General features: G+C 37.2%; 1 protein-coding gene across 14 annotated transcripts in view; it reads left to right on the top strand.

Annotated features, from left to right (window-relative positions):
- LNPK (lunapark, ER junction formation factor) overlaps nt 1–14,787 on the top strand; it is a gene marked incomplete at its 5' end in the record, with an annotated part of 55,446 nt that extends 40,659 nt beyond the window's left edge. For 12 of the 14 annotated variants that reach the window (XM_082314145.1, XM_082314153.1, XM_082314147.1 and 9 more), the window contains one exon: nt 2,196–3,137. In XM_082314145.1, coding sequence (XP_082170271.1) covers nt 2,196–2,392 — 197 coding nt within the window. In that variant the 3' untranslated portion in view covers nt 2,393–3,137. Of the gene's footprint in view, nt 1–2,195; nt 3,138–8,993; nt 9,079–14,369 lie in introns of those variants that run through there. The other 2 variants (XR_014228385.1, XR_014228386.1) reach the window with 2 other exon arrangements.
- Between the last annotated feature and the right edge of the window lie 1,833 nt (nt 14,788–16,620).

Genomic DNA, 16,620 nt, shown 5'->3' on the forward strand with positions numbered 1-16,620 from the left:
AGCACCACTTACTACGATTGCCCTGACTACTCATTTAAAGGACCTACTCTTTAGTTCCTTATAACTTTGTCAGACTTAATTATTAGACCAAAATTTTCTATGTACGCTTGTTTGTTTTAACTGTATATTCTGGAGACTTTCAAGAGTTTCACTAAGTTTAATCAAGAACAAGGTGAGGGGAAAGGTCATATAATACCTGACAGTTTTTTTCTTAGATAAGCAGTATCTCCACACCTTTTAGTAGAATATAAAAATGAAAGCAGCATCCTTCTCCTGTTCCTTTGAATATAGGCGGTTAGAACATGCACTCGATCAGGTTTTTTCCTTTTCATTAGAAGCTTCTGCTTGCTTCTGCTAGTGGCTGATTGTCCTTGGGGCTGTCCTCAAACACGTAGATGCTCAGCATCCTTCTGATCAGACTGAATGAATAGTCTCTTCACCTTGATCAGACTAATAACACTTCTGCAGAGTGTTCAGCATCATTCAGTTGAGGACTGCAGGACTGAAACTCTGTAAATAAGTAATGGTTGGGCTATGCTACAAATGAGTTGAGAGGGCATGGAGTTGTCTCTTCCTCACATCCTATACTTTCTTTGACTCGAGCCTAAACAGCAGCAATAAAGAAGGAATGTAAGTCAAGTGTGGAGGGATTGTAGCAGGAAAAGGCACAAACTTATTCATAGAATTTGAGGCTGAAGAAAAAAATGTAGAGATGAGACAAAGAAAACTGACAGTTGGGAGATAAAGATTGAGCACAGGCTGGGATGGCATCAAGATGGAAATTGAAGAGCAGGAAGGGAGAGGGGGTAGTCTGGAAAGAGACTGGGAACATTAGTTTGCTTGGGCAGAAATAGGTGGATTGGCCATCTGACAGATGGCTCCAGAGAAATTTTGGAACAAGAAGCTAGCACAGGTATTGAGCAGCCTGTGGTTGAGAAAGCAGGGAAGGAAGCTGAATCAGGAGGTAAGTCAGCTGCAAACTTGCTAAGATGGAAGATCAAGTCAGAAGAAGAAACGGAGAAGCTGGGCTGCACTGAGCAGTCTGAAGTGGAGCCTGGAACTAGCTAGATGGAGCTGTGTGTGGGGAGAGGGGTCTCGAGTTCTTGGTGACAGACAGTTGTACCAGGTCTGCTGGACAAGGGTGTGCAGCAGCCACTCTTGTCATTTGTGACCCAAGAAGCCAGAGCAATGGTTCTAAAACTTTCAGCACTGCTTGAGTTCTGTGAATATTAGCCTGAAGCAGTCTGATTACTTTCAGACACCCAATGTGTTTTGATAAATATGAAATTACAAACATTTGATAAGGTTAGCATTTTTGAGCTGTAACTTTGCACTAGTTTTGCAAACTGTTTGCCTTCATGGTATGCATTAATGCTGTATGGTATTGACTAATACTAGTCAATAAATAAACTGCCATCAATAGTATCATTCTACAGTACCTTTGTGTCATTTGGTGCAACACTTAGTGTTCAGTTTTTCAGTGCTTTGCTTACTTCAAAATGTGACTGTCTCTTATTTCTCATATGCTACTGAAATCTTGTTATAAAGCTAGAATTTACTTCTTTAGAGGTAGTAATTATTAGAGGATAAATATTTTTGACTGATCTTCCAAATGTGCCTGTTATCAAAAAAACCTCCAGTCGCAGTTTGAGAGTAAAGGTACTCCTGTGTATCCTTCCTACACTTCCTGTGGGAAGATTGAGAATACACAGTAATTTTCATTGGCTGTTTTGAGATGTTGACAACTAGATTATTCCAATCTTTCTTTTTTTTTTTTTCTGGTTATCTGGCTCCTTGTATTTAAAGTAGTTTCCACCAAATAGAATGTTTAGGTTCTGTGTACAGATTAAACTCCTATAGAAAAAGCTATAGTCTTGTTTCTGACACTGTCTCACATTAATGGACAAGCTTAGAAATGTTCTGTTGAGGATGAACATGTATAAATAATATATAATATTTTCACAGTGGGATCTGAACTCTTTTCCATAGTATATTCTTTTTTTTCTTAAATTTACAGGTTTTGCCTGTGACCCTCTTGTTAGAAAAATAAAACAGTGTTTAGCAGTTGAGAACTTCATGCAGTGACTAGTCAAAACCTGTGTGTGATTGCAAAATGTTGTTTCATTTGCTTTTTAAGAATATTAGCTACCTCTTCATTTCTGGAAATGGTTATTTCATCATTTTTCTTTTCACAGAATCTGAAGATGACACGGCCCAGATTGTTGAGACAAATGAGACAGATGATAAAACACCAAGTCCTGAGCAGCTAAGTGATAAGCTAGCTGAAGATGTTGAAAAAAAAGAAGCAGAAAACATTTCAACAACTGAAGACTCTATTTCAGAGTCTATTTCAGCTGAACAAAGTGAAGAATCTTTAATGAAAGCAGAATAAAGTACTTCAAGTGCCTTCTGTAGCTAGTTTTTAGCTTTGTTCATGCCTGTTGTTACTATTCAGGTGAGCTTTTTTTAATGGTACAACTTAAAAATCTCGCTTGAGCTTAAACTGCCTCAACTGCCACAGTATGTCAAAGCTATGTGTAAAAGTGGGTATTGTAAATTAAGCATGTGTCTTTAAATAAGTTAACACACAGAATGTATAGTTGGTTGAAGTCTAACAGTTGTAGCCCTAGTTCAGTTTGCATATTTAAAAACTTAAAGTATAAGCTTTGCTAAGGGTGACCTGTAATTTGGCATCTCTCTAGCTGTCACACATGAAGAGCAATTACTGGCAGCAGCTGACCTAATAAGTTTGGTCTAGTGAACTTAAGATACTTTTTAATGCTTCCCTGTTAAAATCAATTGAGTACATTTTAAATACACAGATGTTTACAAGCTAAAGTGTCATCCGACATTTGACTTAAGCATATGGAAGTGTCATTGCGGTGGTGTTAATGTTATTCATTGTCTCACTTTTTGACAGAATTCAGTTAAATGGCACTCAGATAAATGGCATCTCCTTTGGTATTTGCATTGCAGATGAACCAGAGGCATGTACATACAAAACTGTTTTGTGTTTACATAAAATATAGAAAGTCTCTGCACTTGATTGTACTTGAATACAAAGCACTATTTATACCTGTATAATAATGACAAGATATAAGTGAATTTTGTGCCTTTGTGTATTTTGTTAAAGGAAAATAAAGACATCTAGCAGCAATACTTGCTTTGTGATTCCTAAAACTGAAGAGAATTTCTGTTCTGCTGTATGCAGCTATTCTACAGTTACTTTGTGGAAGTTCAGAAGGAATATGACACCTTAAAAGGCGCAAGTCTATATATAGCTAAGGTGGCTTTGATAGAATAGAAATAGATGCCTGACCAGTAGGGGAAGCGGATGTGCATTTGACAAAAGACTTTCCTAACTGTGCCTAAAGTCTGTTGATACTATTTATTGTTAAAAATTACAGTGAATATTTGCTGCTGGATTACTGAAACTGTACTTTTTTTATTGTATAGCTTTTCAAGCTAAGGACACTTGTTATACATTTCCTGTTAAATATGAGTTGGGAACCTGGAGTAGAATTTTTCTGGTGCCTGGAAGTGAGGTACCTAAATCAATCGGATTTTTTTAGAAATAAATGCTGACCATGTGTAACTTGGTTGATTTAGTAGTAGTTCTGGTGAGTTTTATCATGTGTGATGTTTGCTGTGTACCACACTATATGCAGGGAAGGAGGAACCTCAAAAATGTTTTTTTTTATCCATAGTCTTGGTCCCAAAGTGAACTGGTTTTACAGCATAAAGGCAGCAAAAAGCTAAATCTTAGTAGCTCAAAAGCCATCTACAAGAAAAACATATCTAAACATGACCTTAGTATCCATGTCTTTATATGAGACATAATTATACGTGAACAGCAATGATTAATTTTCTTTGCTAAATATATGCTTTATTTTATGATTCTTTGGGGTTAGTTAGAAGCTCAACCCTTCCATCAGTCAGAATCAAGTTTGGTCTGTATTTAGATAAATGAGGAATTTTTTTTTCTGGTTCACTAACTAAATTGCAATTCATATTTTAATTAGTAGTCTTCATAGACAGAATGGACACATGTGATTAAAGGAGTACTTGTAGGTGTTTTGGCTATAAACAACAATTAGTAAAGGCAGGTAACCATCTTGTGTGTGACTATCTTAGTTGGGAATACAAAGAAAACAGTCCCTTTTCCAAACATATCTTAGGGTGTGGTAAAAGTACTGGGTACAAAGTGATAGGGGAATGCATTCTTTAATATTTTAAGACAATGTATTTTATATTCCAGAACTTCTTTAAAATAGAAATAATTTTGCCTGAAAGGTGACAAGCTCACTCATTTCGTAAGACTTTCAGATGTTAATCTCTACATTGTGTATTGTATCTCACTAACTTATCTGTTTAAAGGCTGATGTCTTTGAGAAAAAAAAAAAACCCACAGAATATTTCAGTAATTCAGCAGAGTAAGTTGTTGGATGTATTTATGTTATAAGCACTAAAACCAAGTAAAATTTGATGTTATGATCCCTCACATGGGATGTGAATGCATGAATTACTGTCACTTCAGAAGTTAAGATTACTGTAGGCCCATGTATTATTTCCTTTTAAAAATTTGTATCTTAAGTGTCAGGCTCTTTGTAATTTTAGGTCCTTCACATGACAAGCAACCACTGAGCTATCAGGTTGCTATATCAATCTGTTGAATTGACTGATAAAATAATCTGTTGATACTGGAGCTATAGATTAAAATTTTTTCATTAGCCTGGAAGATGTCTGTTTTCAGATGTCCTGCTTTTGTCAAGGAAATTGTTTCTTCTTAGGTTGGGAATCTGATTTTTTTTTTTTTTTTTTTTAAAAAGGAGACTCAGTATCTGGTATGGGGTGGGGGGGATGGCAAGGCGTTATTTCTTCCAACATTCTTAAATGTGACATTAGCAACTTGCCACAGAAATGATTGATACTTTCTGTTTAATATGTCACTGAAGGATCAAGTAGACACAGTCAACCTGATGTGAAAACAAATACTTGTTAAAATGTGAAAACCTAGCTTTATGAGACCTAAGACTACGTAGAATTTTTGAGGAGGAGAAGAATAAGTGAGTTTTAAGTACATGATAGAGGTTTTTCTGAAAGGCTTTCATACTAAAAAAAGTGAGCAGTTGTTCCCATTAATTGCTTCAGAAGGCTTGAAAAAGATGTTAAGGATGTCCTGGTATTTTGGTAGAGAAAGATCTACTCAACTTTCTAATTTTTCAGGGTTTTAAAGGAGCTATAGTAAATGAGGTAGAGGATTAATTAATCTGTAAGTGAATTCAGGCTCAGGGAGATACGTATGATAATAATAGACTTTGGGCTTTCTTCAATTTACAGTAAGCATTCATATGTTACTTCTGCCAAGTATGTGTGCCCCAGTCCCGATACAAATGTGAGAAGAGGATTCTGTTTCTGCAGCAGACGCTTCTTGGCTTCTGTCTACTGCAAGTGTGGCAATAGTAAAAGACGCCTGTCCAATAGAAATTGGATCGAAATCTAAAAATACCTGTCAGTGAACAGCAGTAGCCACACTTAGTCATGCCTTTGTAACCCCCAAAAACTTGGTAGTAGGCGTATGTAGAGCAAAAAGGTACAACAATTATCAGTGGTATTTAATCCAATTGCAGACTGACTCTCAAAAGATGAGAAGATGGAAGAAAGTAGGGGGAAAAAATATTACAAGTGCTACGGTTTCATGTGTTGTTGTCTTCTGACTTCCTAATATGTACTTGAATCATAATTTTTTCAAAAGTACTTAAAAGCTTGGTCCTGTGAAAATGTTACTTCTGAGAGATGTTATACAAGCCCCCTTTCTTCATGTGGCCTGGATGAAAAGCAAAATTGAGCGGGGTAGTAAAGCAATACTTGGCAAGCTTGTTGGTGCCATGTTTTTATTGCTTCTGAAATATTGTGAGTAATTGCAGAGATTATATATTAGGCAGGAATTATCTGGGCTATGTAAAATCTGCCACGAAAGACAAATGAGTGTTCTAGTTCAAAATAAATTTAAATGAGTCAGTTAGTAAAACTTAAATTTGAACAAGAAGCCTGCAGAACAGGGAAATGAGGGAATGCTACTTCAAATTCTACTACTTATTCTAAAGGAGAACACAATTGATTACCCTTGGACATTTTGACAGAAATAGATCATTTAGTGGAATCTTGATATAAAGATGGTTTGTCTCAAGAAAGCTGTTCAGCTTACAAGCCGGAAAAGCAGAAGCTCACAAGGAAAGGCAAATGAAGATGATGCAGAAGCTGACAATTTATGGACTGGTCTAGAGGTTATCAAAAGCCTAGAACTAGGGGTGCGTATGGTTGCCTTGAAGTCGAGAACAAGAAGGTTGAACCCCATGTGGTGCATGAGTAGAAGCCGATGGAATGATTTAAAGAAAAGAATGACAGTGAAACAGATTGGGGGTGGCGGAAGGAAGAGTGGTTTTGTCTGTCAGAACAAGGTCTTAATCAAGAGATAAAGATGATAAGAGCTTGAAAAGATTTTTCAGAAAATGTTGCAGGGTTTGCCTGTTACTACATGGCAGTACATACCCCAGGTTAATATCATGATCTTATGTCAGAAATAATAAGGATGCAATTGATAATGAATCATATTGGAGAAATTTGTTTGCTTTTTAGAATTAATTCCAGAATAAGCGGATGATAATGAGTCGGTAGAATAAGACTGTCTAGTTCTTACTAGAGGTGATAGCAAAGTTGCTCTTATCCTTTGTATTTAAACATAAGAACTTAGAAGTTCTTTTCTACTTCTAGGATTAGTGAAACTGTAGCAGTAATTAATTTTTATAACCTTGTTAACCTTCAAAGGCTAGGAGAAGCACTTCTCTGGTGCATGATTCTGAACTTAGCAATATTTGTGCACTTGTAGATCTGTGGTGATGGATGAGTGAGTAGGCTAGAGGAAACTTCATTATTCAATAGTTAAGTCTGCTGTTAAAAACTTCAAAAGTCTTAATCTTCATACAGTCTGAACATAATCAGTACAAGAGTACTGGATGTAAAGAAAGTTCTTCTAAATAAACCGCTTCTAGAGTGAGGTTTTGTTAGGTCTTGCACAATGAGAAAGATTGTCTGTGGGGTAAGGAATGGCTTCTCTGTGAATGTTTCACTAGAACAACCACCTTGAAGATTCATTTTGCATCTTTGTTGGCAAATAATCATTTGACCAGTTTACTGAGGGTTCTTGAGCAAAATCTTTAGGCCTTCATTTCCTTCCATGTCTTGCAGATTTTTTTTTTCCTAATATCTCTAAGATGCTCTTTCCTGTCCAGTCACATGGTTAAAAGTTAATGCCTCAGATCTCAGCATCTCATGTTTCAATTACTTTCTTGAATTGATAAATGCAAACCTGTCCAGATTTCTGGTGTAGTGAGCCTCTGAAGTTTCACATATATGTTTGTAGCATATAGGAGACTGTATAGAAGACACATCCCTAATACAAACTAATTTAAAAAAAGGCTACAAATATATCAAGTGCATAAACAGTAGGAGGAAAGTAAGTTTTCCATGGATAAACTCAGATTGGAAGTTTGAAAGTTCCTAATGATTTGGACAAATAGTCTTGCAGGAGGCAATAGGTTTAAAATGGAGTTTGAGAATGAGAGGGCAATAGGAGATTACTCGATGACCAATGGATTCTTTCTAATGGTGTGTGTCTTTCCTGTGTTCACTCAAGAATGTATTAAATAACAAGATTTTTGGCTATTGTCAGGAAGTTTTGATTCTCTGAAAGGAAAGTGTTTGTGAAACTGTTAATTACTGATCTGTGGCAGTGCTCTTCTCTTCCAGCGTGTGGTCTTTAGGCAGAGTTCACAGGTCTCAAGTTTGTGGAGGGTGATAAAGGTGAGGAATTACAACCAGCTCTTTGAATGCTAATGTTCCTATGGGGCTGTTGGCTTCCAGGTCTCGGTGTGTAGTAACACACCAAAGCTTCTGTCAGAGGACAAACCGTAAACTTCCATCAGAAGTGTGCCATAGTTGAGATTATCTGGTAGTCTGAAATTAAGTATACTCATGCTCTGAAGGAAAGAGGAAAAGCATGGCATCCTGAGTATGTAGGAATTTCTTAGCACTTGGTCTTTACTAGGGGTTTGTTTACACAACAAATAGAATAAGTTATAATAGTGTTTAACAATAAGAACTCTCCTCCAGCATTTTAAAAAAAAAAAAAAAAAACAACACATTGAGTTGTCCCTTAAGATTGTGAGTCTCAAGGAATTTGACTTCTCTTCACCATTGCTTTTGATTTGTGAACCTCTCTGGGGTCCTGTCAGGTCACATTCAATCTTTTCTCTGCAAGAATAAGACCTAGAGAGGTGTATGATGGGCAGGATAGAGAGAAGGGTTTTAGAATGAAATGTATTGATTATACAATAATTTGTTCCCAAACCATGGGGTTTTGAGATTAAAGCAAACACTTCGAAGATTCTTGGTAGATTATCTAACTTGGCAACAGTGCAAAATCTAGAGCACTGAATCATAATACAACCCTTTCAAGGTTGCATAAAATCAATTTGATCATGACTTAATTTTTGCATAGAAGGGAGGGTCCTGACTGATTCTCATAATACTAGTTATTTCTCACTGTAGTCACTGCGGGAACAAACCTACTTCAGGACTGCCTCTGTACGTACCTGGCGTTGTACTGCTAGGATTCTCAGTAAACAATTGCTAATGTTTTTCAGGAGGGCTTCATAAGCCTTTGCCACTGTGAAATCATGTATTCTCCTTTTATTGTGTGACAAAAATAATTTGCAACAAGGAGATTGCAACTGCCAGAGAGAAATATATGCAGCAAAATCCTGAAATAATCAGATACAGGAGAAAACAAGGGGTGCAGATAATGGAGATCTGGCAATTTTGGGTGTTCAATTGGTAAATTCAAAGTAATCTCCAAATTTGTAACTTTGAAATAATATTTCTTTCTCTCTTTCTCTCTTTCTCTCTCCTTTTTGCTGCCTAAATGAAAATAGAGATGCTGGATTTGTAGAAAACTCAAGCAACAGAGACCTTCCAGCTCTCCTGAAGTGGTCTGCCTTCTAATTCCTTGCATCGCTTCAAGGAGTTTTACTCAGTTGATGAAACTTATATTTGACTTGTTCAGCACACAAAGAAAAACATTTTACAAAAACACCAAGACAATTAATTTTAAGAAAACGATTTTAAATGGTGTTTTAGAAGAAATATGAAAGTTGGTATTTCTTAAGGAATGTTTATACTTGTATCTTGTATTTTTTGTGTATTGAGCTTTTATTTAAACAGGAGATCCTGTATATTTGTAGTTTAGGGTCTTATTGTTGTAATAGCCTTGTTGTTTCATTAGTAAAGGGTACGTGTGTTTAGGTACTATAAACAGTATCTTTAACCAGAAGTATCATTTTAATCCCTAGCTATGGCCTTGACTATTAATTACATCACCTGCAGTTGAAACTCCATTAAAATCAATAGCAAAGACATTAATTAGTGTGAATTGTTAGGGTCTAATAGACTTCATGAAATGTCTGTCTTAACTTTTCTGCTTGTAATTGAGATGATAATTAAACTTGTGCTCCCCTTTTGAAATTTGGTATTTTACCAAATGAAGCAAATTTTAAAGAGTACGGAATTAAATTCTATAGCTTGTTGTTTGAATATATGCTGCCTTTGCTGTGTATGTAACTTCTTCAGGAAAAACCTGATTCTGAAATAGCTATCGAATATTCATCTGATCTGGATTATGATGATGGCTGGGGTAAGAGTCAGGTTGCTCTTTGCATAGTAGTGATTTATGGTTTTAAGGTGATAATTCTATTTAGTAGTTCATTCTGTGCTGGCTGTACTCAAATCAACTTGGATTTCATAGATTTTTTTTTTTTTTTCCTTTTTTTTTAAAGGACCTCATATGTTATCAAAACAAGGATGAGGTTGCCCCAGCCTCTTAAGTGCAGACACCCGCCCAGCTGGACTGGCATAAGTAGGAAAAGAAAGTTGTTCAAGGTTGGGTAGGCTCTGATAAGACCCATTTATCTGTGCTGCAACCAATTGTGAGAACTCCTGGCTCATGGCATGAACAGCCAGCTACCCACCCTCAAAGGTCAGGCTAGCATACGACTGCAAAATTTTGTGTGCGCAGTGAAGAAGAGGCATGGAAGACCTGCCTTGACTCAGTATAAAAAAAATTGTGGGGCAACTTCAGAGGGGACTGTGGAGTTGTGAAGATGCTGACTTTGGCTTGCGATTCCATAGACACACACTTTCAGGGTGGGTATTGCAGGTTTTATTGTATCTAAATGGTGATTTATGTCCTTATTCCTGCATTATTGTCCACAAGGTACTGCCCTGTGTCACAGGCCTGTATTACCTAATTTTTTCAGACTGTTTCATTTTCATTAGTACAGCTGCTTTAGCTTGTGATCGGCGTACTGCACCTCATTGATAATCTAAGAGAGTATTAGACGCACAGAAGTGACACCTAACCCTGTCTGTCTGGCTTGATTGACCCCTCAGCTTCCGAAACATGGGTTCATTTTTTTAAAACCCAAGTTAGCCCGACATCCATTTTCACACACATTCTGGGCAGTTTAAAGGTTGGTCGGAATCGAATATTGCTCTTTCAAATTTGATAATGTATGAGTACAGAACTGTGACCTTTGATACGTAGTAATACATCAACATGACACGAGCAGTAAGTGCAGCAATTACCTTTACTACACTTGAGATTGTGTTTTAGTTCTCATCTTGTAAGCAATTATTTCAGGAAAAAAAGGATGCCTCTAAGTTAAATATATTTTGCAAATAGTGTAAATGCAGAAATTAATCTTTGGGGACTTTTTGATTTACAGGTGAATGTTTTCAAATGAATCTTGGCTTTTAAATTAACATTGGTTCCGTAGTAGAAAGGAGCCTTGTGCCATTGGCTTCCTGTACAATACTTCTTTCTGGGAGAGTTTCTTTAACCCTTTTTATTGTGTTCTAATGTAGTCTAAGTTTCATATTCTGATTTACGGCTAAAGCCTGACCCTGCAAGCAGGTGACACGTCACTGTGTTCGTGTTACTCCCATGATAACACTCGGAAGAGTTGGTTCCGTGCATGATAATAATGCAAGTTTACATGCTTTTACGTGCCTTTCAGAACACGAGAGTATCTCAGACCTGTACCACATATTGATTTAAAGGGCTGTTTTAGCTGCTCCAGCAATGTTTCATCCTTTCCCTGAGCAGATCAAGATACATTTGGTTTAGTTTCCAAGTCTTCTTCCTCACCTGTTGTTATAAATTATTTGGATAATGATAGTGCACAACCACTACCTGGTAGGTGCTATAAAACCACAAATCAATACTTCTGGCCAAAGAGCATAAAGCCTCTAGAGGACTGATATCAGTTCTGGCTTCTGTTCTGTAGACTAAAAATCAGAATAAAATTACTGTGTCATTCTGAGCAAGCAATTGAGTAACCACTGAATGGTGGCGTTCTATCAATGCTGTCTGTCATGACCAAAACTCAAAGGAATATGTTGAAGTAGAACTTCTTGTTCTTCTAAAATATCTGCTTCCTCAGCAGCTGGGCGCTGAGCAGTGTCAGCATGCTGGAGTTAGGTGCTGAACTTTAATTCAGGAGCTGGGAAAAATGCTTATTTTGTTCTATATTGAGGTGAAATCAACACCTTTTGGAATGGCTTTCTTTAAGCTGTCAAAAGTCTGAACCCCTAGTCCCCAGTAACGTTTGGCTGTACTGGGACCCTGGCACAGGAGGCAGCTGATGCAAGTGGCTGATGTGGGATGGGGACTGAATGGAGCCCATCTCTCCCAAATCTGCTGTGAGCAGAAGGGTGAGTGCTTTCTCTGGAGTAGCTTTCTCTCTCAGACTCTTGGCTGTGGAGATTGACTAGTATGTACGTACAGCAAGCGAGCATAAATTCCTAATAAACCTAAAAACTTTTCTAATGAAAGTTTCATTAAAATGGAAGGGTCTCTCTAACAGATTTTCTCACTACTTTTTAACCAACAGTTAGAAAATTCTTGACTGTGTGTGGTGTCATTTGTTCTCTGGGAGGAAAAGCAAAACAAATACATTAGATCATCACATGAATTACTCCTAATCAAGGTCTTGGCCATACAAACTATTTTGCAAAGCCACAAGGAAGGCGCTGCCTGGGGAAATTGTGCAAACATGTTTCTGTGCTGTTTCTTGTTGCTTTCAGCCTGTGCCATGTAGGGGCACTTGGGCCCTTAACTGCTTCAAAATAAAAAAAAAAAACCTTGAGCTTTTTTGTATGCTTTCATTAAATTTTAAATGTTAATAGTACTAACTTATTTTGGAAAAAAATACCCAACCTACTTTTGTGCAGTATTTTCCATTAAAAAATGTAAATAGTGTGTATATGGAAATCTTGAGTCTATGCTGCTGACTTAGCAGATGAAGGTGGTTACAACAGCTCAGTGGAAGTTTGTTTTTCAACTGGGGCTCTGTGTTTGTAGGAAGCCCCTTACAGTGAAAGGATGCCCACATGCAGGTGGGTGACTCCATGGGTAGAGAAGTGCAGTTGTTGCTGGGCTACAAGTAACAGCAGCAGAACAATGGCAACTGCTGTGTCATTGCACGTCAGTATTTGTTGATTGTTGTTTGCTCATGCTGAATTTATTACTTCTGGTAACAACTTAGGCATCTTTAGTTCTTCTCTGTATCGTATATTATTAACCATTTTTTTTTAAAAGAACTGACAACACTGGTGTTCCACAACAGTAGAATCCCTCTTATAGTATCTGGAAAATATTTCCTTTCTCTCATATTTTAGAGAAAGGAGTGAAGGTAATATTTTTTTTCCACCATTCCTACTACAGCAATATGACTGAATGTATTTATTTTTAAAAAATGCTAGGATTTTTGTTTGTTTCAGCTATTTGGCTACAGCTGTGTGTTGCTGGGGCTTTTTAAAAGAGATGGTGAATGACAGCCTGGTTGCAGAATGTATTTTCTTTTTAAGGCTTATCTTAAAACTTACCTTACTGGTTTGCAATGGTGAAATCCTCCTGGATGGGAATTGTTAGATTATTTGAACAAATGGAGGGCAGTTGAAATTTAGAGACACTTAATGGGAAGTACTTGACTAAGACTGTGTGCAACTTATTGTGAATACTCCTGATATGTTATAATAAGGAATTATGTTAATCTAGTCATGGAAGTCTGATCTATTTGATTTTAAGATCTCAGATTGTGTTATGAGTAAGTGTAATGGTTCTGAGCGCTGGAATATTGTTAGCCATTGTGAACAGTACTGAAGGAGTCTCAGGATGTATAATATGATAGATGCAATTTTGTTTGAATTTTTTTTTCCAAGGCCAATTTAATTTTGATTTATTTGCCTCATTAACCCAAGGATTCAGAAAATTGAATGCCACCTAAGTGAGGTATTATTAACGCTAGTGAAATATCTTCAAAATCATTCCATGCTTATAAATCCGGCTTTTGAAAGCATTTTAAAGGCATAATGATACTGTTGTGAAAATGTACAGCATCATTTAAAAATTGCAAAATGCTTATTTGATTTCTGAAACAAGACTTGGTCACCTGACTTAAATGTATACTGATCTATTATTTATGCTTTGAAAATAGAGCTGATAAAAAGCATAAGTGTTCTTGATATTACATTTTGTCATATCTAGCTAAAAAGATTGAAATCCAGAGAAACAATTTTCTGAAGAAATGAAATAGTATGCCCTCCTGAACCCCTGGGGAAAATAGCCTCTCTGTTTGCTCAGAATATGAAGCAGTAAAACAGTATAAGTAAAACAGACAGCCCATGTCACATTCCTATTTGTACAGTTTGGAATGATGTTTTAAAAACATTTTCTAGTTATTTTTGATAAATAAATGGTGCAAATAACATCTGCAAACCAACCCTGCTGATGTAAGATTTTTCAGATCAGATTTGTTTGTCAGTGAAAGTCAGAAAATTGCTTTGCAAAACTAAAGTTGTATAACTCCCAAAAATATGCATAACAAATGCACAAGAATGCATCTTGCTCTCCTTTTACCTTCCCTCAAAAAACTAATGCTGATTCTCTATCATCTTTGCTTCTGGGCCCAGGAGGTAGCTCGATAAAATTATCAAATATCAAAAAGCTCAGCTGCTAAACACAGACATGTTTATAAGGTGTTAAATAGCTGAACACTGACGTTGATAGCAGGGCATCCAGCTACCCTTTTGGAATAGTGTATCCTGGTTAAAGCCTTGAGATTTCCCCCTGAGCCATTAGTGCCCCACTGAAAACTAAGCTTAAGGGTTGTAAGAGCCTTCCACAGGTGACGCACCTATGGTCAGGGGGTATAAAGAAAATAAGCGTGTTGCCTGGCTGTTGCTTTCTGCAGGTTTTGCCAAAGGCTGGCGCACTGAGGATGAAGGGAAGTTCCTCCAAGTCTTCTGTCTTCCAGAACCGCACTCGTCAGTGTAAGGATGCTGATGCCACTCTAATTTCCTTCGCCAATGGAAAAAATTTCCCTGGGCAGCAGAGTTGAGAAGTCTTATGTCGCGTCTCTACGAATGCCCCGTTGCCCAAGACTGGCCAAGGACGCGTGGGTCTGTACATCTCCCAAAACATTGCTTGTCAAGGGAGTGGGCTTTCAGCTGGATTTGAGGAATGTATGTCTTCCAGGCTCTCTTGTTATGCTTTGGACTTCTGTTCTCCACAGAGTTGGTTAAAACCAACTTTAATGATATTTTTGTAAGGATTCTCAGTCAATGGTCTCCATCTCTGGCTAAATTCTGCAATACATCTGCAGTATACAAGATGCACGTATTTTGTAAATATGTATGTGTTTAATAGCAACCAAAAAAAAGCATTTGTTTTTATTTTTCAGCCTTTACAAAAATAATGATTTAATAAACTCTTCCCTCTGAGCTTATACAACACTAGAATATTACCTGGTATTTTATTTTAATGCCTGAACAAAAAATGACCCCTTAAGGGGTTTACTAGACTAATAGCATTTCATTGAGTGTATCTCCCTTCGTTGAATGAAAGAAGTCTTGAGTAGGGAGTTTTTGTCAGGGTCAGGGCTAGAATTCAAGAAAAGTTAATTTTTGTCTTATGGTTCTACGTGTTCACTGTCATATTTAATGATAGTGGTGATAACCGAGAACATGACACTCTTTGAATAATCCGAACGGATACTTCTGTACAGCAAATATAAGAAGGAATGAACATGGTAATATTAAGTCCTAAAAAATTCAAGCATTACTAATCCACCCAAGATTCATTTCAGGTTTCTCTTTGGCAAAAGGCTTAAGTGCTTCAATACAGCACGATTTGTCTACCAGTAATTTTTCATTTCTTAATGACAAGGACATTATGTATAGCCATGAAGGGATATCATCATGATTTTATTGAACCTGACTTTATTGCATCATTTATTTCCACAGAAATCTTGTTCTAATGTGGTATTTGTCGAAGTAATTATGAATTACTTGTTTAGCATTTTTGATAAAACAGCTATTGGTTTCTGTAATGCTTAGTTGAAAATTCCTTGGTCATGGGCAATGGGTGTCATTTTCCATGTAAGGTAAGAGTCCAGGAGATCTTGGAGAGAAAAGGCACTTTTCAGTTGTTTGCTTACTGTCTTTTATGCTGAAGATATGCTAGGCCTGTAGGTAAATTTGGTTTTAGTTATTACGCACTGGAGTTCTAAGGAGTGTCTCTAGAGAACTTAATGGAACAAATCTGTTTTCACTGAATGAAAAAATATTGGGGGAGTGGAACAGGGAAAAAAAAGAACAAGGCAGCAAAAAAACCCCAACCAGTCTTTGGGCTACTTCCCCCAGGAAGGGGGAACACTGCAAATACAGAGGTCTGTGGTGGTTCTCCTGGAAGCACTTTATTGGGGCAGGCTGTCCTCTGGGATTTGAACTGACTGTTGCAGAACATCTCACTCTTCTATCACAGGCAGGAGCTTGGCCATACTTGATAGTCAAGTTCCTGTTATGACTAATAAAGAGTTAATAAGACATCTGTAAGATAAATTATACTAGAAAGGTGATATGCACTCTTAGATGCAATAGAAATATTAACTCTGTAGTCAAAACCACTACTGTCTAAGACTTGATTAACTTATTAGAGTGTCTATCAATAATATTTATAAACTCTTATGTACAGTCTGACCTGTACTTAATCCCAGATCTCCTTGGTGGCTCAAGTAACATGCAGAGGAACTACAAATGGTTAAAGAGCTGAGTGGCAGTGGAGGATCTGCAAAGGATTTTGGTGGTTCCCATTTGCTAGTAATCTATCAAAAGTAATTAAATCTTCCAGAAGATTTGTTCTTGCCCACCCTTAGCCTACTCGCTGGGGGAGCAGAGTGGGAAAGAGAGAAAGCCTTGAGGCTGGGCAAGCACCCTTCAGCAACAGCCAAAACATTGCTGTGTTATCAATGTTGTTTTAGCCACAAATCCAGAACACAGCACCAGAGGGGCTGCTATGAAAAAAGTTAACCCCATTCCTGCCAGACCCTATACACGCAGATTTGAATTAATTTGGATACTCTCAAGAGGTTAAATACGGAGACAGCATCTGACTGGAGAAGGTTGGTTGCTGTCCATAGCTTCAAGTCAGCTGGCAAACTTCTA

This window comes from Platalea leucorodia, assembly GCF_965183815.1.
Source record: "Platalea leucorodia genome assembly, chromosome: 5".
Taxonomy (NCBI): Eukaryota; Metazoa; Chordata; class Aves; order Pelecaniformes; family Threskiornithidae; genus Platalea; species Platalea leucorodia.